This window comes from Acomys minous (genome assembly GCF_964271855.1).
Source record: "Acomys minous genome assembly, chromosome: 1".
NCBI lineage: Eukaryota > Metazoa > Chordata > Mammalia > Rodentia > Muridae > Acomys > Acomys minous.
This window is the reverse complement of record NC_140483.1, coordinates 88,091,488-88,117,929: the sequence shown is the minus strand read 5'-3', so window position 1 is coordinate 88,117,929 and position 26,442 is coordinate 88,091,488. Positions and strand designations below refer to the sequence as shown.

The following is a 26,442-nucleotide window of genomic DNA, read 5'->3' as shown; positions in this document are numbered from 1 at the left end:
CAAAGCTGGCTGCCTCCTGAGACTCCTAAGGCCTCCTTGCTCCTCGCCGCCGTCTTTTCTTCCCCGGTCTCATCAAACCACTGCGCCTGTAGCAGTTCCTCAGAATCACCTGCACTTTCCCGCTGACGTCACTCAGCTGGGTCAGAGTCAGGCAACCTGGGGTCTACTGCTAACTCCGCCCATCACTACTGTGACTTTGGGAGTCACACAAGAGCCTCAGTTTCCCCACAAGTAAACAAAGGTACCAGCTGTGCCTGCAAGCTGAGCCCCAGGGATGGACTGCAGCACGTGAGGTGCTGGGGAGACTCCCAAGGCCCTTCATTACGGTGCTGCGTCCCGTCCTTGCCCCAAAACAGGCCAGGTGACATTCCATGATTTCAGGGTCCAGCTTAATTGTCACTTGCACGAAGAGGGCTCCCCTCCTACCTGTTCCTTCTAGCTGTGTTAATAAAAACGAAACATCTGTCACTTGTTCATCTTCCCTTAGTTCCCAAAGCCTGTGCCCTCCATGGGGGTGGGAAGCATGGCTGCAACCGTCACCATGTCCCCTTAGTGCCCGGCTCAGGGCCTGGTGCATGGTAGCAAACATGTCCTGATGTCTGAGGAGGCGTGGGTTTGGCTGGTTAGTAAGGGCAGGCTTAGTAATGGAGCCCAGAGCCTCACCCAGTAGACTCATGTCTCCTGCCCAACCCAAAGCCTCCAGCAGGGCTACCAAGCCCCATAGAAAGGAGCTGGAAAGACCATTCTTCAGGGGATGAGCGCCCTCTGTCCTAAGGCACATGTACACACCTGTGTGCCCTATGCCTAGGCATGTGCTCCTAGTGTGGATGGACTGTCGCCCTGACCAGGAGCTGCAATAAGAACAGTACAATCACCAGCGCTGACAAGTTTTGATGACAGGCATTTAAACGACTAATGCAGTTAATACAATCAGTTTACCAAGCGGGTACTCTCATCACAGTTTATTTTACAGAGATTCAGAGCGGTCAAGGAAGTTGTCCAAGGTCACACAGCTCAGCCCAGAGTGTGGCAATGTAACTTTGGGGCTCGTACTTGGGCAGTTAGCTCCAGTGTACCCTTACCTGCCCCCTCTGGTCTGCCTCTCAGTGTCACAATACGATAGTGCCAGTATAGGGCTGAGTGTCCTCATAGGCATGTCTTCAGCTATGTCCAGTATGGGCCTTCAAGGCCACTTTTGTGGTGTCAGTTCTACTCTGAGGCTGCACTTGGGCTCCCTCCTGTTTTATCCCTGAGGTCTCCATTTCTGAGATTTCTCTGGCAACCCTCTGGTCTGCACACTTCCCTGTCAGCATTGGCTGGTCACGTACATGTGTGACGCCATGGATGGATGGGGTCCCTACCTGGTCTTTTTAGCTGCTGGCTGCGTATGCTTTCAGCTGAGTATTTTCCTTGATCACTTTGAAAAATAAATCTATAAAAAGGAAGCTTTTCATGTCTTTCTTGGTAACTCAAAATGTTACCTATGATATGCGATTAGCACTGGCTGAAGGAAATGATTTTTATTGTTTTTCTAATATCAGAGCAGAGCAGTTTTACCCTGAGTCTAAGATTCCCTGACAGCATCTTGAGGAGACGTTTCTATATCTCCTGTTCTCTTGCCCAGTCCTGTTATTTTTCTCTCAAGGTCTCACTATATAGCCATGCTGGCCTCCAACTCACAGTGATCCTCCAGCCTCAGTCTCCCAAGTGCTAGGATTGCAAGCATGTACCACCATGTCTGGCTTTCTCTCTTGTTTAAAAATGGTTTATCAGCTTAATAGGATTATTCTGGCTAGGTTCAGAAGAAAATGCTAGGACCAATCAGAGATTATTCACTGATTGAGATAGACAGGGTCCGGTGTAGCTCATGCTGACCTTGATCTTGCTTTGTAGCCCCAGGGTGATCTTGAGCTTTGGATTTCCCCCCCAGGGTTACCTGGATTGCAGGTGTGCCACACACCCAGTTTATATAATGCACATAGACCTTTCCCAGTGCTAGGGAAAGTTCATGCTTGGCAAGCACTGTGCCAGCTGAGCCATACCTCCAGCCCCCATTTTAGCTCCATGCTTTAGAAACCCAACTGATCAGGCTGTGCGGGCGGGGGGGTGGGGGGTGGGGGGTGTCTTCTGTAGGTTGTGCACTCACACACGGATGGAGAAGCCGGGTTTCCTGGTTTGGTTTCAGCACCACCTTGCTGTGTGATTTAGCTGTGGTCCTGCCCTAACAGGCTCCCCCTCCCCATTTGGATGCAGGAAGCCTGACACGTCTTCTAGCTCCTGGCTTCTAGCTCCTGGTCCCCTCTTCTCTCTCCCACATGCCCTCCCTCCCTCTCCACCTTCTCTTTTCATTTCCTTTCTCTCTGAGACACAGACTCTATCCAGCACTTCTGAATGGCACTTTTGTTCAGTGAACATCTCTCCTCTGCAAAGGACGACTGGTCAGGGTTGTATCTTTTAAATGCTGGACATTCGATCAGTTAAGAACCCTTGTAGCGCTCTCTCAAGAGGCAACCTTAGGGAGGCAGACAGAAGAGGTCCAGGGAGAGGTGTACTGGACAGGCAAACAGCAAAACCTCTCGGGCCTAAGGCATCACCCCTCTGGCAAATGGCTCTTTTCTGGACATCCTTTCCAGTTCTTCCCTGTGGCCCAGAGAATCTTCCAGATCGACTTTTCATGTCTTCCTCTTGGCTCCCTCAGGAAGGGAAAGGGGTGAGAGCCAAGCCCATGCCTGAGCTGTTCTTGTGCAGGGCCTCTTTGAGGTAGGGCTGGGGGCACCCGGACGGACTCAGGGCCCTCTGGCCTCGGCATGCCCTTGTTGCTGAGTTTGAGCAACCCTTTCTTCTCCCTCCTTTCTTCTTTTGGGTGTGTCACTGAGGCGTGTATATGGCATATGTGTCTGTCTGTGGTACAAGTATGTGAGTGCGCAGGTGCCCACACCCATGCATACCCACTGGGAGGCCCTGGGAGGACATTAGGAGTCTTTCTCTATTGCTCTCCATATTATTGCCTCGAGACTGGCCTTTCACCGAACTGGAAGCTCACTGTTTTTGCCTAGACTTACAGGTAATTGAGCTCTGAGGGTCACATGTCTCCACTACCTGATGCTAAGGTTAAGTCACACACAGCCATGTTCCAGTTTTTTTTTTTTTTTTTGCAAAGGTGCTGAGGAATTCAAATTCAGAACCTTTTATTTGAAGAACAAGCAATCTTACCCACCGAGCCATCTCCACAGCCCCTCCTTGTCATGTAGACTAGGCTGGCCTTGAACTCCTCCAATCCTCCCACCTCGACTCTCAGGGGCTGAGATTTCAGGCATGTGCTACCACACCCAGCTCTGTTTCCTTACCAGCAAAGAAAGAGTGATTGCCCCAAAGTCCTGGCAATTTTAGCGTGCCCCAGTGCACAAGAAAGCGCTCTGCAAATGATAGTGCTCTATGCACCCACGCTACTGTAAATGCAGCTTGCTTAGGTTTCTGCTTTGTGATCTTGCCCACGGATGAGTTTTGCCATTTGTCAAGTGGGAACAAAGAACAGTGAAGCCAAGTTTTTGGAAGAGCTCAGGCCTGACTGGTCACTTGTCCTCTGGGAATTCTGGGACAATGTTCTTGCCTTGTGCTCCGGAGGTCACTGTCTTGGAGATGGTAGTGGTGATGCCGGATGTGTCGTTTTCAGGAGTGGTCCTTTTTTCAGTGGTTGTGTTCAATTCCAGTAGGAGAAGGTTGGAGGCAGGAGGACCACCAACTCCAGGCCTGCATAGAGGAAGCCTGTCACCAAACAAAACAGACGGGAACAACAACAAAAATAGTGCCTCCTTTGCCTTGGGTCCACGAAGCCCCTTTCACCCCCAGAACCACACGCAAAAAAGGTAGATGTGGTGCACATCTGGAATCCCTGCTCTCAGAGGGTGGAGGCAGGAAAATCAGAAGTTCCAGATTACATATGTGGTCCAGCCCAGCTGACACAAAGCAAGCAAGCAAGCAAACAAACAAACAGAATCTGCTTCAGAAGGTCGTGGGGGTGGCGGCGGGGGTGGGGGCGTGCCTTACAGGACTTGGCACCAGGCGACTGTCTGTGTTGCTTCAAACCCTTTCCTCCAGCACGCTAAAACCCAGGGTTTAGGCTGCAGGATTCCAAGCTTACAGGTCTTCCTGGGCTTTGGTGGGTGAGGAAAACAAGACAGAAGGAGCAAGAAGGGTATTTTTTTTTAAAGGCCACACCAAAAGTTCCACCCCAAGACCCAGCCCTGTCACTTAGCAAAGATCTGTTTCTCCTGCAAGTACTGGCAAGCTTGTTTGGCGACCCGCGGTCCTCCCTCCATCTCCTAGGCCTGGCCTGTGGGTTCCTGGGCCCGGATGGCTCGGCCTTGCGGCGCGCAGTGTGGAAAGAGAAATCAGACCCACCGCGGCAGCACCGGGAGCCCTTGGGAAGGGGCGGCTCGCCATCGCGCCCCGCGCTGGGCCGCCGCTGAACATTTGCAATTTAATTGACATTTGGCGGCAGGAAGCCAATCAGGACAAGTCAATTGACGTTCCGAGATAAAACTAATCGGTGTTCGGGAGCTGTTCCCGCCGGCGCCGCTGCTGCTGGGCCTCGGGGCGCAGCGTGGCGGCCGCTGCGCCGCGGGCTGGCCTCGGCAGGTAACGGCGCTGGCGCGTGTCTCGGCCCGCGAGGGGGCAGCCCGCGGCCCGCTGATTGCCGCACAGCCCACTGTGGCCGGGAGAAGCCGGTAATGAATGACTTTATTTGCCGGGGCCCTGCTGAGAACAATTGAGTTTGTTATGGTAACAACGGATGCCAGCTTTCCGCCGCCCCGGGGGGCGCGGGCGGGGGCGCGGTGGCCGCAGGAGCTGGGCAGCGGAGCAGATGATGTGCGAACTGAGCAGAGGGGCGCCAGGGACAGAGCAAGTGTTACCTCGGAGCCTGGCTGATCAGGAGAGCAGCTCCGAGCCGCCTTGGCCCAAGATGCCGGGATGGATAAGGGGTACACAGTGCAGAACCGGATAGGAATCTATTGCGTTACCTTCTTTGTTGGACGACCAGTCTTCCTGGTTGATTTGTGCCGGTTCCCCCATGACCCCGAGTTCCAGTCTCTTTTTGTGGTGGCGGCTGTTTCAAAAGAGACAAAAGGCATCCCTTCCTCAGTACTGTGGCTTGGGGAGTTGAGGGCCCTTATTTTTAGACCCAGTGAGCTCTGTGCGAGGAGATGGGCTGCCTCCCACGGGGTTCCCTGTCTGCATCCCCGTGCTTTCTGACGTGACACCTGCCACAGGAAGTTTTCTTTGCCCCCACAGAGAAGGGTGCCTTTGAGCGAGCTCTTTCAGCCTCTGTCAGATCGTGAGTTCTGAGGACAGAGGGTTGGAGGTGCATCTCAGAAGCCTTCAAGGCTTGGCTTGGAGCTGTGAGCTAGTCGGCAGGCAATCGTAGTTTCTCTGTGGTTCTAGACACCAGGCTGTTTCCTTCTCCCCCTCCCTCCCTCCGTCCTTCACCCCACCTCCTCTTTTACAGGTGTACAGAGAGTCTGAGAAAAGCAGGGTAAACTCTAGAAGGAGTCTGGACCGAGAAAGGAGCACAGGTTTGCTGTGTGAACCTTGATCACATTCTGTTCTCTTCCCAGGCCACAGTTTCACTATATATATAAAAAAAACAAAAACAAACAAACAAAAAAACCGAGCGAGTTGACCCAGACTCTCAGAGCCAGCTGAACAAGAGAGGTATCATCAGGGAATTTGGGGCTACGATCAGGTCTCTGTTTCTACTTCAGAGCCCTCTGGTGTTGCACTGTGACTACTAGAAACAAACCACTCCCCTTCTTCAGCTTTCTGGGGCGGACAGTGAGATTGACATGCTCTCTGTGTGACAGGAGTGCTTACAGCAGCTCGCAGAAGCATAAGGACTGTTACCATCTTCATTTCTGTAGATGGGAACTTGGAGCAGCTAAATCAACAGTCTAAGGCCACAGTAAGGTGAAGGCTGGACACAAACCAAGTGGTTGGCATAGATAGCGCGCAGTACCTTCCGACCCCTTGGTCTCTCTTACTGTCTCTCCTTAGTTCTACCCCTGTTGCTCTTGTAACCCCACAATCACTGTCCACGATTGCAGGACAGCGGGTGAGCTGATGTTTCCAGTCATCGGTTCTGTTCTAGAGACAGGCTCTCATGGACGTCTGTGCTGTCTTGAACTCACTCCTGATCCTCCTGCCTCAGCCCTCTCAGCAGGGATTACAGGGATGTGTAATTTTCAGGGTGTCATTTTCTCCTCTGGCTTTGCCCTCTGAACTTGCCTATGGAAAGCTGACAGGGAGGAACAGCTCAGGGAGAACCCAAACCCTTCTTAGCTTGAGTCTAACAGGATTTTGGGACTTAAGAAATCATTTTCGTTTCTTCTTCCTTTCTTCTCTTTTCTTTTCACCAGTTCTCGTGTAGTTGAGGATGACCCTGAACTCTTAACCTTCCTGTCTCTCCCTCCTGCGTGCTGGGGACGCAGGCATGTACCACCAAACCAGCTTTGGAAATGGCTTTCTGAAAAGGAAAGCGGAGGATCTGCGCCTTCCCTGCCTTTTAGGAGCAGGCGGGCTCCCATTCTTCCTTATCTTACTGTTTGCTGTTTTAGAGCTGTTTCTGGCACCTGTCTTCTGTCCCTAAAACAGCTTCTGGAGAATTTGTGTCCCTGAGGTAGCCCTTTCTCAGTTGGATAGATGGCGAAAATTGTCCACAGTAGGGGATAGTTCCAAATGGTAAGACCAGAAAAGACTGGGAAATCACTCATCCCAACCCACATTACATCCCCTCAGCCCTGTACCTCCTCGTGGTGCTGAAAGTGATGCAGTGCTTTCTTTCTTTTTCCTTTTTAAACATTTATTTATCTATGAATACAGTGTTCTGCCTGCAAGTACACCTGCAGGCCAGAAGAGGACACCAGATCTTATGATAGATGGTTGTGAGCCATCATGTGGTTGCTGGGAACTGAACTCAGGACCTCTGGAAGAGCAGCCGGTGCTCTTAATCTCTGAGCCATCTCTCCAGCCTGTGATGTAGTACTTTCTTTGCTGCCCTCAAGTGAAATTCAGATGAAAGAGAACCTACCAACACACATCACCTTAAAAAGTAATACAATGTCCCCACCGTAACAAGAAGGGGTGTAAATTGTGAATTGTGTACTTCATTAAGTAAGTTCTCAGGTATGGCTGCGCCAGGCGACAGGAGGAGGTGGTGAGCACTTACTCTTAGTGTGAATCCAGCAGCTTCAAGTGCAGACAGCTGTGGTTTTGGCAATATCAATGCCTTTGGCAGTGCCACCATCAGTAAACTGATTTTCTGAAACTGTGAACATGTCCTGATAAAACTCTAGCCAGTGCAAGGCACCATCTTGTCTCTATTTATATGGTGGCTGTATTCTTGGGAGTCAGTAGATATTAAAACACCAAGGTTTTGTGGGTCTGAGTAAAACAGAGGTAGGCTCTTGGCCCAGATATTTACACACAGTTTCCATCAACCCAATGGCTTAATATGTCATTTTAAAGATACATGGGATTCAGGACAAATTTTTTGAGACAGTAGGCTACCCCAGCTTCTAGCCTGATGCACAGCTGTGGGTGACCTTGACCTTCCTACCTCCCTAATCTCATCCTTGTGCCAGGGTTCCAAGACTCACCAAGCCTGGCAGTACAGGGCAGGCATTCCTGAATCACACTGCTTTGTGGCACCTTTGGTCCCTGTCACTCACTGTCTTAACGTCCTCTCCAAAGTGACAGTGATCCACAGACCTCCCAAACCTTTTGTTTCGTTACTCTTATTAAAAAGCCACTTGCACAGGGCTGGAGAGACAGCTGCCACTAAAGCACTTGCCATGTAAGCACAAAGACTTGAATTCACATCCCCAGCACCGACCTAAGAACCCATAGGAAGCCTGTCATTTCAGTGTGGGGAGGCGGAGACAGGAGGACCCCTGGAGCTTGCTGGCCAGTGACTCTAGCTAAATCCCTGAACTCCAGGTTTAGTGAGAGGTCATCCCAAACTGTAAGGTAGAGGACAATAGGAGACAGTCAACATTTTCCTTTGACTGCAGCCACATGTGAGCATATACATGCAAATACCAGACACCATACATAAACACGGAAGACCATTGCAACAAAAGGTCTCTCTTTGATATTTTCCTATGGGAAATCCTGCAAGTTCTTTTCTTTACTTTTAAAAAGCAAAACAGAACAGTTGGGGATGTATCTTAGTTTGTAGGAACTGCTTAGCACGCAGTAGGGTTTAGTTCAATTCCCAGAACCACCTAACCCAGATGTGGTGGCACGCACCTGGTGTCTCAGCACTCGTGGGTCAGAAGTTCAAGGTTATCCTTGGCTAAGCAAGACTGTGTCTCTCCCCCCCACACCATACACACATACATGCACATGCACACATGCACGCACAAAAACTTCCTATGCTGGGTATGTACTGTGTGCCAGGTCTGTACTGTGGAGACAAAAAAGCATGTCACTTGAGTTATATGTGGGTGGTGAAAGTTGCTGGACTCCCAGGGCATCTCAGTGAGTGAGCATCACCCTGCTCATGTCTGTTCTACACACATCTAGTCTCCAGGATCCCCTCAGCCTCCTGGCTCATGCTTCCAAATCCAACTCTGGTTGGAGTATTATCACCTTCCTTCAAGAAGCCTTCCCTGACTCCAGAAGCCAACAAAGGCTTGAACTACCGGATTCAGTATAGCCTCCTCTGTGTATCTTGTCATTTTATTTGTTCATTTATTTAGAGACAGAGTCTCATGTAGCCCCCAAGTTGGTTTTGAACTTACTAGATAGCCCAGGAGGATGGCCTTGAACCCTTGGCCCTCCTGCCTCTACTTCCTAAGTGCTAACATTACAGGCATGGCCCACCACACCTAGCTTTCTAACTTTAATTAATTAAAGTAATTAATTACTTTTTGAGACAGGGTGTTGTCACTTGGTAGCCCAGGCTCACCTTAACTTTCAGTCCTTCATCATCCTTCAGAGTGGGGGATTATAGGTGGAGGGCACCAGGCTCATCCTCCTCCCCCATGGTCTGGACAATAGTTTTCTTTTTCCTGTTCTCACTGAATGACCCCAGAGTCCTTGCTGCGCTCCCTTGTTTAGAGTCTGCTTGTTGTGCTTTGTTGACCCCAGCACACAGATGAGGCAAGGTACATAGACGGTCACACAGCGAGAGCTTGCACCCAAAAGCTAGATCTTTGTCAGTTTAACACTTGCAAGGCCAAGCCTTCTGAAGAGAGAGTCACCCATTGGCAGGCTCCTTGTGTTGTGGTGGTGTTGTGGTCTCAGCAGTGGGCAAGGCCTGGCAATCCTCTTCCCTTCAGAAGTTCCACCAGTGGAACCTTGTGCTGGGTATGAAAGCCTGAGACCTCTAGGAAGGGAGAGGCCATATCCCTGCAGGAGGCCACCAGGAAGCAGCTGTGTTGTTTGGTTCCACGTTTGTTTATTCACCGTACAAGTGTGTATTGTGTGCCTGCTCTGTACTGGCCTTGTCCTAGGTCTAAGTGACAGGGACGAAGTAAAGGGTGGGACAGGCAGAAGTACTTGCACACAAGAGTGGCAATCTACTGAACAAGACAGCAAAACTAGGAAGGAGTTAAGGAGTGCATTGTGGGTGGGGACTTGCTGTCTTTTTTTTTTAGGGAGGGGTTGAGACAGGGTTTCTCTGTGTAGCCTTGCTCTGTAGACCACACTTGCCTCTGTTTCCGGAGTGCTGGGATTAAAGGTGTGTATGCCCCGTGGGGACTTGCTGTCTTATGGGAGCCCTGTCATACAGAGATGACATTTGAGCAGAAGCTAAAAAACAAAAACAAAACAAAGAATGAGCCAAACAGTATCTGAGAAAGTTCTGGGACAGTTAAGTACAAAGGCAGGGTATACTTGACATAGCTGAGGAGCACTGAGGAGGCCAGCGTGACTGAAATGGAAGAGAGAGGGGAGAGTGCGGGGCAGAGGAGATGGTGCAATGGTTAAAGCACTTGCTGTGCAAGCCAATGGACTGGAATTTGGACCCGCAGAACCCATGTAAACAGTGAATGGCTGTGGCGGTTTGCTGGCCATTCCAACCACAGCAGACAGAGAGACAGAGCAAGCTATTAGTCAGACAAGCAAACTCTAGGTGTGATTGAGGGACCCCACCTCAAAGAATAAAAGTATTAGACCAATCAAGGAAAATTCCCCATATCAACCTTGGGCTTACCTAAGCACATGTACACACATTCATGTGCTTTACCACATACATGAAAACATGCATACATATGTTTACATAAACACACACACACACACACACACACACACACACACACACACACACACGAAAATAAGGATTCAAGAAAAAGTAAGGAAATGCAGAGCTGAAGTTGGAGCAGTCAGGCCCAGGAAGGGCACATCAGCTGTGAGCAATTGTGGATCTTGCTGAGAGAGCCAGGGTCTCTGATAGGGACCACTGGAGGCCTTCCTGTTGCCTACCCCTTGACAGCCACCACTTCTAGAGGAGGACAGTCCTTCCTAACATTCTGGTACCTGCCACTTCTGTGGGTAGCCATCCTTCTGCTCCCCCCACCTCAATCTGATGTTCCTGCTTGCCTGGGCAGATGTCTTGGCTCCAGCCTCCAGCAGGGTCTCCACACTGTGGCCAGACCATAAAGGACCAGGCATCTGAGACAAGCTGTGAATGTATTGATAAGATCAGATAAGGGACCGGCTCCCTGGGACAGAGACTGGGGAGTCAGGATGTGATGACTTTGGTGGCTGGAAGATGGGCTGTCATTTCTGTGTGGTGTAGAGAGCCCTGAAGCTCCTTGTCCCACCTCCAAGCCTCAGCCCTGGGCCAGCTACAGCAACGGCTTCCCTCAGAGATGCCAGCTTTATTTATGCTGCTTCCCCCATTCCCCCCCCCCCCCCCGAGTGCAGACAGTGCCTCTGACCAGACCCCAGCCCTATTGGCAAACTAGCATTGCCCTGGCCTCTTTGGAGCCCCCTATGCTGCTGCAAGCGCCTTGTCCTCCAGGCAGCTAGCCCCACCAGTGGCATTCCCCTGATTTCCCAAAACGTAGCCTTGGCTTGTGTTAGGAAAGTAAAATTAAATTCCACAGAGAAACTGTAACAACGTATTGGACCTTGTTGGAAATGTACAGTGAAGTTCTTGCTGTGGATGAGAGAGGCACTTTGGCATAGGTTAGGTAACATTCTAGGGAAAGAAAGGAAGTCCCGAGTGGAGGGCTCGGGGTGATGGCCTTAGTTCCTGTGAGGCCGCTGGGTATCTATCTGGGTGGCCCTGGTGACTCTGAGCTTGACTTGTCCACCAAGTTTATGGGTTGCAGACAGACTTAAAATCCACTCTAGGTTCAAAAGTTATCAGAATGAAAGTGCAAGGATCCAGGTAGTCAGGAACAAAGTGGCTTGCCTGAAATGGCTTGGCAATGTTAAAATTGCCTATAGGGTAGCTTCTGTGGGTCAGAGGCACCAAAGAATACTAGGGCTTTTGTCTCGTCTGGCCTGCTAACACTGTGATCTTAGGCAAGCTACCTCTGCCTCGCAGAGCCCACTTCCTCTTCATCTGCACACTGGGAGCCATGATCTGCTGCTGGTATGTGAGGTCGTGGTTAGAACCAGCTAAGCAGGTAAACGTCACACTCAGCACAAACATGACTCCGGTATGGAGGCTTATTTTTATCACGTTCTGATGGTCCTCTCCTCTAGGCATACTGCCTGGCTGTCTGATACAGAAATAGGTTCCCTCTGAGTATGGAGCCCAAACAAGTCAACTTGCTCCCGTAGCGAGGGAAGACTAGGGCTTCCTCGCAGAGAGAAGAGCCCTCTCGGCACCCGGGATTGCCGTCCTCCATAAATCCCTCCTGGTTATGCGTGTGCTTGGTGGGAAAACTCGCTTCAGATGCACACAAAACCCTCTGGAGCTCTCTTCAGCTAGGACAGGAGATGACACACGTTGGCAGGCAGGGGCTGATCTCTGTGTATCCAAGAGAAGTCGCGCCAGTCTGAGTGTATCTAACAGGTCAAGCTCTGAAATGAAGAAGCAATAAGCCAGTGAAATGGTACTATCACCGAAACATGATTGATCAATTGAATTCTATCAGAGACAGTGGACAGTGAGATTAACTCAGGCCTGATAGGTTCAATGAGTTAAAGCATGATGTTCATTTCAGCTTCATTTCACCAGTCTTTGCTTGTGAAATTGGTCAATCAATAGAGGTTGAAGATCATATATATATAGATATATATATAGATATATCTCAGGGATCATCTTATGGAGAATATCATCTTGGCTGTTGGCTCCTGGCTGGGGCTGCCCAGGCAGGTAATGGAGACAGAACAAGGATTCCATCAGCCCCATCAAAATGGCCTGGTATATTCTCCAAATGAAAAGTATTTTTGGATCTCTGATGACTTATCTTTTTTTCCCCTCTCACTTTGATCTATGACTAAACCCGTACCCATCTTGGAGGAATAGAGTGATTTCTCTTGAAAACATTTGTGCAGTGATCAGACAGATACACTCCAACATATGAACCTTCTCTCTGGTTATAGCATCCTTGGAGGGGAAAAAATAAAGACAGTAATTTAAAAACTCAAATAGGGGTAATGCGAAGATTGCAGAGTGTATATGATTTTAAACTATTTATTTCTGCCCAGCAGGGGGATGGGAGGCAGATTGCTGTGCGCTGGGGTCGGGGGTGGGGTGGGTCTGAAAAGGGAGGGACACAGGAGTCCTTGCAGATATAATGAAAACAAAGCCTTTACCATCTTTTGCTCTTTCGAAGCAACCTACCCTTCACACCCAGTGATGTTCACTCACTCTGGAACGTTTTCACAGGCGTGGTTACCATCCCACTAATTAGTCTGCATAGCTTTCTGCGAGGTGGAGTGATTTGGTACCACGCAGGTAGGTAATGAACTCAGACAGTGGACTAGAGAGAACAGACTGTTCCTTCCTTCTGTTCTCTGAGGTCATCGTGATGTTTTGATGCACAGAAGCGGTGTCCGTCTCTTCACACCAGCACTGTGACAGTTTTAAACTTGCACTGTTCAGACGTCAGAGTGAGTTAGGTTCTGGATAAGGAGCCTTGAAGCTGAGGCTTGTGGACTTTGTATAGCACCTCCTCATCTGCAGATAAGTAACAGGCTGTCCTGCATTCTGCCGGGAAGGCTCTTCCTCTTCCCCACCTCTTTCTTTGGATAACCTGTCCATCTCACCTTAAGACTCAAGCTGAATTATTTCCAAGGAGCCCTTCTGGACTATTATGTCCCAGTCTGGATAACGTGGAGTGGGTTAGACTGGGTTCAGAACACACGCTGGAACACATTGCTTGCACTTGCTTCCCTAGGTTTTCTACATTTTAGCTGTGGATCTTGAGCAAGGGATTTATTTAGCTTGCCTGTGCCTCGCTCTCCACATCTGTGAAGTAAAAGCAGTCTTGGGGGTTTGTGAGGGCCTAGTGAGTCAGGTGCAGGCTCCCAGCGCCTCTCTCACCACAGCCTGGAGTGTCCATTGTCTGCACTCTCCACCCCAGGGTGGGAGTTAAGACTCAAACCCTCTAAGCTCTGCAGCGAGGGCTTTGTCAGACACCCACCTGGTGCTCTTGCGTGATGAACTGAGAGGCTGGGTGCAAGCATCAGGGGCCACGTAACCTGGGCTGGCAGCTCGATCTTGGCCTGCTATCTGGCTCTAGAAAGCCCTTTGCCTTCTGGCCTCACTGTCGCCATGCCAAGGGATTGATCGCTGGTCCCTGGGGTCCTTTCTGTCACGGATGCCTCTGACTCATTGACTAGCGCACAGCACACTCAGATTCCTAAGAGTCAAACCTGAACGCGTTTGCCATTTTTACAATTTCGTGTTTTCCTTCCCAGAGAAGAAAGATTGAGTGAAACTAATGGCTGAATTGTGGCGGTTCCAATGTTGTTTTCCCCCGTGCCACTTCAGATTTTCTCAGTCTGTGGCCCCAGTTTAGGGAGACCTGTATAAATGTAACATCAGCTGGAACCTTGGTTAGGTTCTAGGCTGCCACAGGACATTTCTTGCCCTGTCATGCTTGTCCTAGGAAGAAGCCTGGTTCTCCCATAGATGCCCTACAAATGGCAGCCAACTGGCTCTGGTTGTTCCTGCCTGGGTTCCCAATGGCCTTGCTTGGCTTGGTACCTTGTACCTGTTCACTCATCCTGACCTCATGTGACCCCTCCTCAGAACCCCTTTAGGCTGTTAGGTTGTCTCTGAGCCACCCCAAGGTATTACAACAGGACTAGACACAGAATGGAACTCTGAATTAGCAGAAGTAGAAAAAAAAACCCCACATTTGTTGTTAAACAGAGCAATAGGCAACCGGCTTCCTTTGCTTTTTCGTGTGAACTCTAGGAAGCCAGGGCCTCAGCTCAATCTGCGTAGTTTGTCTTCATCTCTGGGTCAACATTTTATGAACTGCTTCAAATCTTAAGTAGAAACAAGCCTGCAGCCGCTGCTCTCCCTCCCTGCAGAATCACCGATACCATGGACGCTTTTTCGGACCTTGTAATGGAGGCTGGCCATTGTGGCATTTCCCTGACACGTGCAGCCCTGTGGCCCCTTATGTCTCCCTAGGTCACTCATCCAGTCAGCAAGCATGGCCAGAAGACCAGCGTCTCCTGTGTTTGAGATAACCACACGACGCCTCTGCCTCAGGCAGCTCACATGTTAGCAAGGAAAACAAACTGGCGAAATCTTCAAAACAGCACCTACTACGCACAGATGCTGTGCTCAGTGCTTTACAAGGACTCTTATTCAGGTCTTTGAGCGCCCCTAAGTGTCATGAGCACCCCATTTTACAGATGAGAAAATTAAGAATAAGGTTAAAAACCATGCCCAGGCAGGACCCGGTGGCACAGGTCTGGCAGCTCAGCTACCCTGGAGGCTGAGGCAGAAGGATGGCAAGTTCAAAGCCTACCTGCAGAGAGAGCTCAAGGCCGTCCTTGTGACTTAGTGGGACCCTGTCTTAAAATAGCAGGTTAAAAAGGTTCAATGGGCTCTCTCATGCCTCCCTCTCCCGTTCACCTCTTTAGCCTCTCCCTCCTCACCTCTCTTCCCCTCTGTCTCTGTCTCTCTGTTTCTCTCTGGGGTGCCCCTCCCCCCTTTCCTTCTCTCCCCATGATCATTTAATAATGTTCTCCATCAAAGAAAAACAAGTTTCAATGGTAGAGGACTTAGAAAGCACGCTCTAGGCTCTCACTTTGATTTGAGTAACACACACACTCACAATCAGGTTCTCCCCCTCTCTCTCTGTCTCTGTCTCTCTGTCTCTCTGTCTCTGTCGCTGTCTCTCTCTGTCTCTCTGTCTCTCTCTGTCTCTCTCTTTCTGTCTCTCTCTCTCTCTCTCTCTCTCTCTCTCTCTCTCTCTCTCTCTCTCTCACACACACACACACACACACACACACACTTTCACACTGGGAAAAGTTGCTTAGGTATCATGGATTTTAAGCGTGCAGTGGCCAGGCTTCCCTGGGATCCTGAAACATACCCACTTCATCCTCCTACATAGTAAGGGGCCTGGAAGTGCTCTGCTGTGTATTTACTGTGTGATCTACAGCAGCCCACTTAATCTCTCAAACTCCCTTGACTGTAAATGAAGATCCCCCTCCCTGAGACCAAGATCACAGCAGGGATAGCAAGAAGTCAACGGCAGGCTTGTAGCCTGTGAAAAACCCTCAAACAGAGACCCAGAAGAAAGGGTGCCTCGTTCTGCCTTTGGACTTTCAGGCAGGCTTTGAAAGGAGGTGGCTCTCAGGCTGAGCTGGGCTGGGCAGGGTGAAGGGTTTGCCGATCTGGGGGTCAGAGGGAATAAATGGAGCATTCGGGAGTGGTAGGGAAGAGGAATCAGAGCACAGAGAGGAAGCCTGATGGTGACAGCATTGCCTTGATAAGCATGGCCTGAGTGTTATCTCATTTGGTCATTACAAAGGCCCCAGGGATAGCTGGGTGTGGTGGCGCACACCTGTGATCCCAGCCCTCTGGAATGCAGAGCTAGACAGATGGCTGTGAATTCGAGGCCAGCCTGGTCTACAAAGCGAGTCCAGGACAGCCAAGGCTACACAGAGAAACCCTGTCTTGAAAAGCCGAAAACCAACCAATCAACCAACAAAACAACCAAACAAAGAAACGCCCCAGAGTTTGTCCCACCTGCCAGTGCTCCCAGTTAGCAGGTAAGGAAACCAAGGGCTTTAGTCATGTGGCTTGCAGAGGACAGGAAAGTGAAGCAGCCACTGCAGGAGAAGACCTAGGGGCTAAATCTGTTTTTGATCTGAGCAACCACAGCCAGGCACACACCCTTGGGTACTGTTCTGTTCTCATCTACAGAGAGAGGTGAGGAGACATCAGTGGCCTTGAGCCCTTCCTAATGAGATTCCATGGTTGATTTTGCCAATGAAAGGGTCTTATGAATTCCACCCAGAAAACTCTAAGATATGGACTAACATGATTGGTCTGTTATATATTTGTTTATTTTTGAGACAGGGTCTCATGTATCCCAGGCTGGCTTCAAAGCTGTCAAGTAGCAGAGTCTGGCCTTGAACTCCTGATCCTCCTGCCTCCACTTCCCAAGTACTGAGAATGTGGGTATGGGCCACCATGGCAGATCATTACTTGTAGAATTGATCACTGTACTTGGAAAGGTCAACTCCAAATTCCTTGAGCTCACTTGACACAAGTTGGAAATGCCCCAGGTGATATTCAGGGTCCGTCAGGCTGGCTTAAGACTCCAGGGCAAATGACTGGTCTGGACTTGGCTTTCTCTATTCTTTTCACTGTGTGTTGGTGTGGGGACAGTCCAGGAGCACAGTGGGACCACAGCTGTAGAAGGAAATGACAACCCAGCTGACCTGGGGAAGTTCAAGGCCAGAGTAAGGACGGGGAGCCTATACGCTCAGTAGTGGGGCCTGGGCAATACTGCCAGATTGTAAGAGGCTTCAGTGAATGTGTTCGAGGCCAGAGTGACTCGAGGATAGAGCATACTTTAGTCTTCATAAGGGTTGGGTTCCATTCATTGACAAAGACAATTAGATATTGCTTGGCTTAAGCAATCACTTAGGGGCACAGTGGGCATTAGTAGTGGCAAGTGCGAGATTGTCTACAAATACACTACAGAGAGGACAGTGATCATTTGATATTAATTAGCAGACAAAATCTAAGTCAGTTTTGAAGGAGAAAGCGGTTAGAAGTGACTTTATACTTTTTTTTTTTTAAAGATAGGATCTCACATTGTCATTAGGGCTGGACTTAGATACTATGGAGCCCAAGCTGGACTCAAACCCCTGATCCTCCTGCGTCAGCTGCCCAGGAGCTGGGGTTACAGGTGTGTACCACCACATTCTATTATGAAGAACTTACTCAGCCTTCTCAGTTTACTAATTGGAACTCTAGACCCAGAGAGAGAGAGAGAGACACTTACCCAAGTCCACACAGCTAGACTCCAGGTTGGCTAGCTCTTAATGCTTTTCCCATTGGGCCTGGCTCCTCTGCTGGGGAAAAGCTGGGAAGATGAAGGAGGCTTGTGTGGGGCTGGGGCTGGTCCCAGCTCTGTGGAGGAGCAGAACTCTGAGAAAGGCTCCAGCCTGGTTCCTCAGGGCTCCTCAGAGCCCAGCTGAGGCTGACTCCCAGAGGCCAGGGTGCCAGGAAGGATTTTGCCGGTTCCTGTTTCTTTTTATCTTTTTCTTCCCAGCAAGCATCTTCAGACATAAAGTGTGTGATGATTTTCAAAAAAACAAATCAGAACCCTGCAAGAAAAATGCAAACTCCCAGAATCCACTGTGCTTTGAAGAGAATGCAACTGCGTTACCATCTCTTAAGACACACAAGAGATAGCATCCCCCTCCCCACCCCCCCACACATACATGGGGATCGCAGGCCACCTTGCTTCTTCCTGCTTTGCGTGACCAGACCCGATTGTATAAAGCTTTTAGCTTCAAAGCCAGGTTCTGAATAACATTGGCTTAACCTGAAATTTGAAGCCAGTATTTCTTTGCTTCTCAAGAAGGGGCTTCCTGCCCCTTGCTCCTCTGAAGCTAGCTTCCAGAATGTTAATTCTACCAGCCATGGTTGACTAAACCCAGCACTGTGTCTATTACATATTATTTGATTTGGAAAAGAAAAAAAAAGATTTAAAGATACCACGCCCCTCTATACCTTTGCACTTTTGCCCGTGTCTGTCCATATATTTAAGCGTACTATTCACAGTGAGTTTGGAGTTTCTTCCTGAATAAAATCGGTTTGAGGTTTTTCTGTAACCTGCCTCCAAGACCACAACCTCCAATTAAGTCAGCATCTCTGAAGCGCCACAGGCAGTCACACTGCCTGCCTGGAGCTTAAGTCGTGCCCTCCTGCTGGGGATGGGTTTTTGTTTTGTTTTGTTTCGTTTCTGTAGCGATCTCCAAGCACATAATCTCTTTGTGTGGCTCATACCCACAGCGCACCCACTGTGTGCAGCACCCAGAGGCAGGCTGGCACACCCTTTACCCTCTTGGAACCAGGTGTCTTTTGGCTTGAGCACTTATCTTGGGTGATACTTGCACCTGGCCTGGCCTGATCAGTTATTGGTTAGCGTCTGACCCTTCCACCGATGGGACTCCGGGAAGAAAGGGCTGTGTTAGCTTTTTGTCTATGGCTGCATCTCTTGCATCAACACTTGCTGGGCTTCGGTGAGGGAGGAGTGAATGGGTGGAGGGATCCTGGCGTGTACAGTCCAGACTTGCAGACAGAGGTGTCGGCCGTAACTTCCTTGTGTAGGTACTTCCTCTGACAGCAACAGGGATGAATAGTGGGTAGTCCGGTGTGAGCAGGGCCCGGGGCTGCACAGCTGAGGAGTGGGTAGGGCCCTTAGAACAGGCACTGGAGAAGCCCTGGCGCACAGCAAGGAAGGCATCCTGCAGAGGAGGTGTGGCCCCAGCCAATGAGAAGCGTGATCTGTTAGTCCTCCCCGCTGATTGGATGGTCTATGGATAATAGGACGATGGCTTATGCACCCCCTGTCTTGGAGACCGAAGGCCAAAGATGAGGTTAGAAGCAGAGTTTAGGAAACAGGGCCCAGGACTGAGAAATGAAGAGCGTGATTGTTTCCCCAGCTGCTCAAGTTGGCCCAGGGGCTCCTTCAGCCACACTCAAATTTTATGTGGCCTCTGAGCCTCTCTAAAGTCTCCCGGGGTTCCCCCCCTCCCCCCCAACCCCTGTTCCTTGGTCCTATCCTCTACTTGTGATCCAAACACAGCTTCCCCTTGGAAGCTCTCCCCAACTCCCGCCAGGGCCCGTGCATCCCCTCCAGCTTTCCATGGCTACAGGGCGTGTTTCTGTGCGTTGTTTTATACATTTTGTCAGTTTGTAATCACACATTTATCTGATTACCGCGCTGAAGTGGGCTTGTCCTATCTAAAGTACATCCCTCGCCACTGTGTCCATTCTTCTTGTTTGCTTTTTAGAAATTTACTTTGGGAGCTGGAGAGATGGCTCAGTGGTCAAGAGTATGTATTGTTCTTGTGGAGGACCCAGGCTCAGTTCCCAATACCCATATCCACTGGCTCACAACCACCTGTAACTGCAGCCCCAGGGAATCCAGGGCCCGAGGCCTCTGTGGGCACACACATTTATGTGCACATAACCCCCCCCCCCACACACACACAGGCAGACACACAGAGTTAAATCATCTTACATTTTTAATACCATCTAGTACAGAGTAACATTTAAAATATTTATTCAATTGACTATATAATTCTGTGTTTAGAAGTGTTCTAAGTCTCTTTGTCATTGTTTGCTAGGTTTTTGATAGAGGATCTTGCTGGGTACCCCAGGCTGGCATGGAACTCTTGATCCTGCTGCCTCTGCCTCCCACGTTCTAGAATTACAGGCATGTGCCACCACACCTAGAAACCTCGGGACTTCTCAAGGAATTTCCACTTAACTTCTTTCCCCAACTCAAGCCTGTGCGTGGATGGGGGTGGGGGGTGCTTGCTGGGGACGAGAACAGAGAAAGAGTGCATCATGGCTGATGCACACATGGGCCAGTTCTTAGCAGCTCACAGGCCCAGCTGGTAGCATCAGAGTCACCGTGGCAGCCTACGTTCCCTTCAGTTCAGCCCATTGGGGCCAATACTAACTTAGAGAAAGTCACAGCTGCCTGAGAGGCCAGTCCTTTTCCTAAAAGACTCTGCAGAGGTGCCTTCAGGTCCCAGCTGGGCGGCTTGAGCCTGCAATGTTCATTATACATAACTTGAGTTGGCTTGGTGCCCTGAGGCCTCACCTCACTCTGTGCTGGGTCCTACTGGATGGCCAATGGCCTTGCCTGCCTGCAGGGATGCAGACTCAGGCCACCCTCTCTGGGCTTCCTCCGTGGAGATGAAGTTCTACCTTTCCAGGGCTCTCAGCTGAGAAGGCCTGGTGGGCTGGGAAGCCTCCTGGCAAGGCAGAGTTGGTCTGTCTCTAAAGGAAGAGTGGACACCTTGGTGGGAGTTGGGAAGCTGGTTTCGTTGGAGTTTGCTGGCTGGCTGGGAGGCAGGGCACAAGCTGGGGAGTTTAGCTGAAGTAGGTAGGCAGAAAGCAACCTCTTAAAAACTCGATATGCTCTCCTTTGCAACAAGAAGCTTGTTGGTGCTCTGGAGTGCAAGGTCACTGTGGCAGAAGTGGCTGGGACAGGATGACTGGGCAGAGTGGGCACTAAGTAGGAACAAGCTGAATATTTCTCTCTCTCTCTCTCTCTCTCTCTCTCTCTCTCTCTCTCTCTCTCTGTGTGTGTGTGTGTGTGTGTGTATGCGCATGTGTGCATATACCTATTTGCATCTAGGTACATTGGACCGCTGATAGTTAATCAGGTCCTCTGGTGAATATTGACCAGCACAAGTATAATATTGGGCAATAAGCTGGGCGGTGGTGGCGCACGCCTTTAATCCCAGCACGTGGGAGGCAGAGGCTGGTGGATCGCTGTGAGTTTGAGGCCAGCCTGGTCTACAAAGTAAGTCTAGGACAGCTAAGGCTACACAAAAAACCCTGTCTCGAAACAAAAACAAAAACAAAAACTATTGGTCAATAAACTCCTACATCTGCTATTTGGGGAACCTTATAGAAATGATTACCCAGAGGATGGGCTGTGATGAGAGAAGGGACACTAGGGATGACATCCGATGGGCAAGAGCAGGGACCTGGCTTGTGGAAGGCCAGTGTCTCTGCCAAAAGAGGGACACAGGCTTTATGCTGGGGACATTGTTCAGAGAGAGACCAGCTTCCACTTTAGGCCACACTTCTCAGCCCATTCAGGCTGTGGCTCAGCTTGGCTTTGAAGCAGATGAAGGACCTGTTTTCTCAGGCAGCTAGTAAGCCACCCCTAAAGGCCCTTTCTGTAGAACATGTGGGTGCTCTGCACCTGCCAGCCTCCTTGAGGACCCTGAAAGGCCAGCACTCAGGGGGACCCCCAAAGCTGGCTCAGCAGACAGAGCGGCTGGAGTGCTACCTTTTGCCTGAGGCCCAGGGATACAATATCCCACCCCTTGGGGCTCACATGGGTGGAGCTTCGATGTGACAGTGAAATCTAGGGCAGTGTGCGCCTCTTGGGGTAGAGACTGGGTGAGGCCTGGGGTGTATGGCTCCTCTCTGTAAGAGAGATGACCCTTTGTGCTGCTCTCATGGATTCCAGCAGTACAAGGAGAAGCCGCACTGGGCCTGGTTCCCACGGCCTCTCATCAACTGTCCCAGAGAGCCGCCCCCCCTCCCCCGGCCATTTCCTCACAGGAACCCTCTGCTCTCCTGTTTGCTTTCATCTTGAACAGGTCAAACCCTGGACACACAAAAGACTGGTCACCCCACTTTTCAAATTAATAATTCATTGTGTTTTCTTTGAAATGTAAACACCATGCCCAGAGGCAGACACGATGAGTAGGTGACTCTGCAGAGAGCTTTTTTTAACTTACACTTCAGGCCTTCAAGTTCTGAAACAGAACACAGGGGTTTCATGTGTACCATCCACACCGTGTTTATTATGTGCAGCATTCCTACTATATTTTATGTGATAGAAAATAAAACATCACACAATATAAATATACCTGGACATCTGAAAGAACACATCAAGCCATCTTCTCTTCTCTTACACCCAACACCATGAACTATTGTCAGTTTCCGGCGCCTCGCTTACTGCTCACGTAACAGCGGATGATGACGGTCTTTGCGTCTTGGTTTACTTCCTTTTCCCTGATGCATGGCTTCCCCACTGCTCAAGAAATGCCACCGTCTGTTTAGCCAGTTCTCTATGGATGAACTTGAGTGGTTTCCAATCTTTTGTTCCAAGAGCCTTCTGCACCTATAACTTTCCATATACACAAGCCAGCTATAAAATAGTCTCTCAGAAATGCTGTCACTCAGGGACCAGGCACTGGCGATTTTGATAGGTCTTTTTCAAGTCATCCAGCACAGGTGTGTGACTGCCTTCCTGGAACACCATGTTCCAGGCTGGTCGTGGCGGTGGTGACAAGTGTGTATGGTGAGGACGTCAATAAGGGAGGTACAGGAGGGGGCGATAACACCCTGACTGAGCCCCCAGGTCATCCCGAGCACAAATCCTCGGGCCAAGAAACGGTTTCACTTTTCCAGGGCTGGAATTCTCACCTGTGAGATAAGGAAAATAGTAATATCCAGAGTCAGTTCTTAGTTCCTTTTTTGGTTTCGGTAACTTTATAAAGAAGCGTATCCACCTCATGATCCTGGAAGCTCAAACCTGTGGTGCTGGCTCAGCCGTGGGGGAGACTTGTGTAAGTGTGCACATGCTTGTGTGAATGATGAAAGAAAGAAAAGAACAGAGAGGAGGAGGAGGAGGAGGAGGAAGCAGAAAGAATAGGCACCACCCGACAGGAAGCCGGAGAGAAGGGAGAGATAGTCTTGTGGCCTCCTCCATTAAGTCTGCTTTTAAAGGTCTTACCACCTTTAAACAATCATTGACTATCAAACTCTAGCACGTAAACACTAGGGGCACAAATCCAACCCACAGCACATATATGAAAAGTAAAGGAGATAACCTAAAGGCTGTGCACAGTGCCTGGCGTACGGTTGTGGGAGGCTGGCTCTGCAGTTACCAGCAGGCGACCCCATCCAGGAAGCCCCTTACCCAAATCCTTGTGAGGGGCAGGGAGCCGCGCTGGAGAGTCTGTCATGTCCCCCTTTTCAGTCTTGGCTTTTCCTCCTTTCGTGGCCGCCTCCACTTACCCTTTCTCTCTCATCAAAGGTATCCAGGAGTCTCCAGTGCCAAACGGCCACTCACTTCCAGGCAGAGACTTCCTCCGGAAGCAGATGCGGGGAGATCTGTTTACACAGCAGCAGCTGGAGGTGCTGGACCGAGTGTTTGAGAGACAGCACTACTCAGACATCTTCACCACCACGGAGCCCATCAAACCAGAGCAGGTATGCTGCCCATGAGTCCCATCCACCACACCTGCTGCCACAGTGCAGGCCCGGGTTCCTGCAAGCAGAGGCATATGGCATGGGGAGGGCGAGGTCCTTTGCAGAGTGGATTTTTTCATTGTTTTTGGCCAAGCTTGTCCAGTTACAACATCCGACAAGGCTAGAAGGACTAGCTAGGGGACTCTGAGGCTTCTTGCCCTGGGAGCTCTGCCTCTGGCCAGCCACAAGGCCGTGTGACTCCTCTGGTTGCTCTGCCACTAATGAATGGTGTGCTTTCCAAGGACTTTTTCAATAGGGGTGTATGTGATGACCTTATGGGTCACTTCAGGTGGTTTTGTCATCGATGTCACTGAGGAACATGATCTAAATATATAGAACCCCTCCGTGGCCTGCAGCACACTGCCGTGGAGTATAGGACAGTATCTCATTATGCGTGGTCTATGCTTGGCATCATGGGACTGCTTCAGATGTGGCTAGGCCAGCTGTCAGAGGGCCCTGCTCTGATAGGTAAGACTGACACCAGCTGGCCCCAGCATCTGAGGGCCTAGAGGCTCTTGATACCTGGAGTGTGACCCCAGGGAGCCTTTCTGTCACAGCTCTCTCTGAGCTGTGGGAACTTTCACAGATCATCTGGCCAGATCGATTTTAGATAGGGAAACTGAGGCCCATAGAGACAAAGCAACTTGCCCAAGGCTGCTGAACAAGTACTCACTTAATATGATGTCATCAGCTGTTGTCGGCTATGGGTAAGACACAGAACCATGCTCGGCCTTGCCCTGGAAGCCTATAGGTTTGTAGCAGAATCACAGCCGGGTGCTGGAGAAGTGTCAAGGAGGGCCTCTGGGAACCTGAGAAACAGAGGCTGAGCCAGCTTGGAAGGGATTTGAGTGTGGAGGAACATGCCTGACAGAGTGGTCAGCAAGCGCAAAGGCCTTGAGGTGTGAGAGAGAGAGGGGGAGGGAGGGCAGCGCAGGAGTGGAAAGCGCCAGCGTGGCTGGGATCCAGGGTGCTGGGTGGGAGGTGATGCTGGACAGATGAGCCTGGTCTCAGGGACTGGGGGAAGGATGTTGCTCACTCCTACAAGTGAAGTGATATCTCTCCTGCAAGTGACATGGCAAAGGCACCGGGCACTGGTTGTGTTCCAGAGCCTGGGTTTTGGGGAGAAGAGTCGACTTCCATTGCAAGCAGCTGAGTCTTTCTGAGAAATGGTGAAAGTCACATTGCATCTGAGATATGTGAGATGGTCCAGAAAATGAGTGACCAAGGAAGGGTGAGGGTGCAGGGGCTCTGTACGTGGCTTTCCCGCACAAGGTTGCCAGCATCTTCATCAAGCCAGTATGAATGAAACATAGACACAGAGTGTCAGCGAGGCCCTCTGTGCTTCATGGGAGTCTCCCAGAAGAAACTCTCAAGCTGTGCGCCACTTTATCCGCTTAAATGCCTGGGAAGATGGCCCAAGGCCAGGTGTTCACTGAGAGGCACCCCAGAGCTGTCCAAGTACCTCCTCACTTACTCAGGTGCTCGCTTGTCCAATGCATCTCCTGCACATGGGCAGTGTGTCCAGCACAGAGGCACGAACCAGGTAGCACCTCTGTCAGTACTTTCACAAAATGGTGTGACGTGAACTCAGGAGCCACGGACAAATGAGAAAGTTCTCTGGGTGATGTGGAGTGTAGAACAGGAGAGGGAGGCATTGAGAGCAGGGACAGTTGCAAGGGTTCCCAAGGACAAGGCCATATGGGCTCAGGTGGGGATGAGGTCCAACAAGGGGAAAGCCTTGGCTGCAGGCTCTGGGAACATATGTTTCTATGGTGTCCTTCAGGCCTGTCTGTGAGTCCTGAGGCAGGTCCAGCAAGGCAGGAGAATGACCGAGTCAGTGTTTTCTGGTTAATCAGCTTCACCTCTCTGTGGCATTCTGTAATGAGGAGAGATGGAAGGTGAGGCTGTGAGGCCACCCTGCACACATGCAGGCACTGGACTATGAATGACATACCCTAGTGCCCTGTTCCCGATCACTAGGGACAAATGATGGCTTGAGCAAGGGGGCTGCTCCTGGGGAAGGCATGTGCATCAAGGGTGTGCTCACTGTCTCCTCCTGAGTCCCCTCCTGCTCACTGTCATCTGACTGGCTGTCCATGGGTCCTGCCTGTGATTCCCCAGAGTCCTATGATAGTGATGCTAAGCCTCTGACTGTAGAGACTGGCCACCCCATCAAGCTGCCCAGGGCTTGCTGTCACTTTCACTGAATGATCTCATGGGGGAAATAAAGAGCATCTACTGACGGAGAAGCTGGGGACCCCTGATTTGAGCCCTGCCTCTGATGAACAGCTCACTTTTTTCCTGGACCTCATTTCCTCATTTGTGTAATCATGATGGACAGTGGCAGCAACTGCAGCCATTTAACAACAACAGCAGAGGTGTCCTCACCTACACATGACAGCGTTCAGTTCTCCAAGGACTTAACGTAGTCCACACCGGACCTTCCCTTTAAATGTGCTCTAAGCAGGCTGGGTCATACATGTAAGCCCATGTAGGTAAATCTGAGCTTTAAAACAGACTATATACCCATTTTCAGGCTGAGGATTGTTGAGGCCACAGAAGTGGAGTCTGACCCCAGGCTCTCCTCTGTCCTCGTGTTGTGCGAGATGATGTCATAAGGCTTTGTGTTTATGGCTTCTGAGGTCAGACTTTGGACTGGCTAGTGTTCTACCCAGCCTTCCTCAGACAGTCCCCAGGTGTACATGGGCTTGGACAAGTCACCCACCCGATTCCTGGGAAAAACATTGCCAACTTAGAGTCAGGCTGGTCCTGAGGTCACATCTGTCAGCCTGTCCTGCTAAGCTCTGCTCTGAGGGTGGCTGGCTCTGACTCAGGCATTCATGGAGAAACTCAGAAAAACCCCTTTGCCATGGTGGAGGGGGTTACCAAGAGCCACTCTGGGGCCACAAAACACTTCCTTCTTAAAATGATTATTGAAAAAGCAATTCTGTTTTCCGTGCGTGGGGAGTGAGTAAAAATCA

The 26,442-nt window shown here is 50.3% G+C and overlaps 1 protein-coding gene across 6 annotated transcripts in view; it reads left to right on the top strand.

The window, feature by feature from the left end:
- Positions 1-26,442, top strand: part of PAX5 (paired box 5) — a 185,707-nt gene that overhangs the window by 40,656 nt on the left and 118,609 nt on the right. For all 6 annotated transcript variants that reach the window (XM_084778246.1, XM_084778244.1, XM_084778242.1 and 3 more), the window contains one exon: positions 23,247-23,422. In XM_084778246.1, coding sequence (XP_084634372.1) covers positions 23,247-23,422 — 176 coding nt within the window. The remainder of the gene's footprint in view (positions 1-23,246; positions 23,423-26,442) is intronic.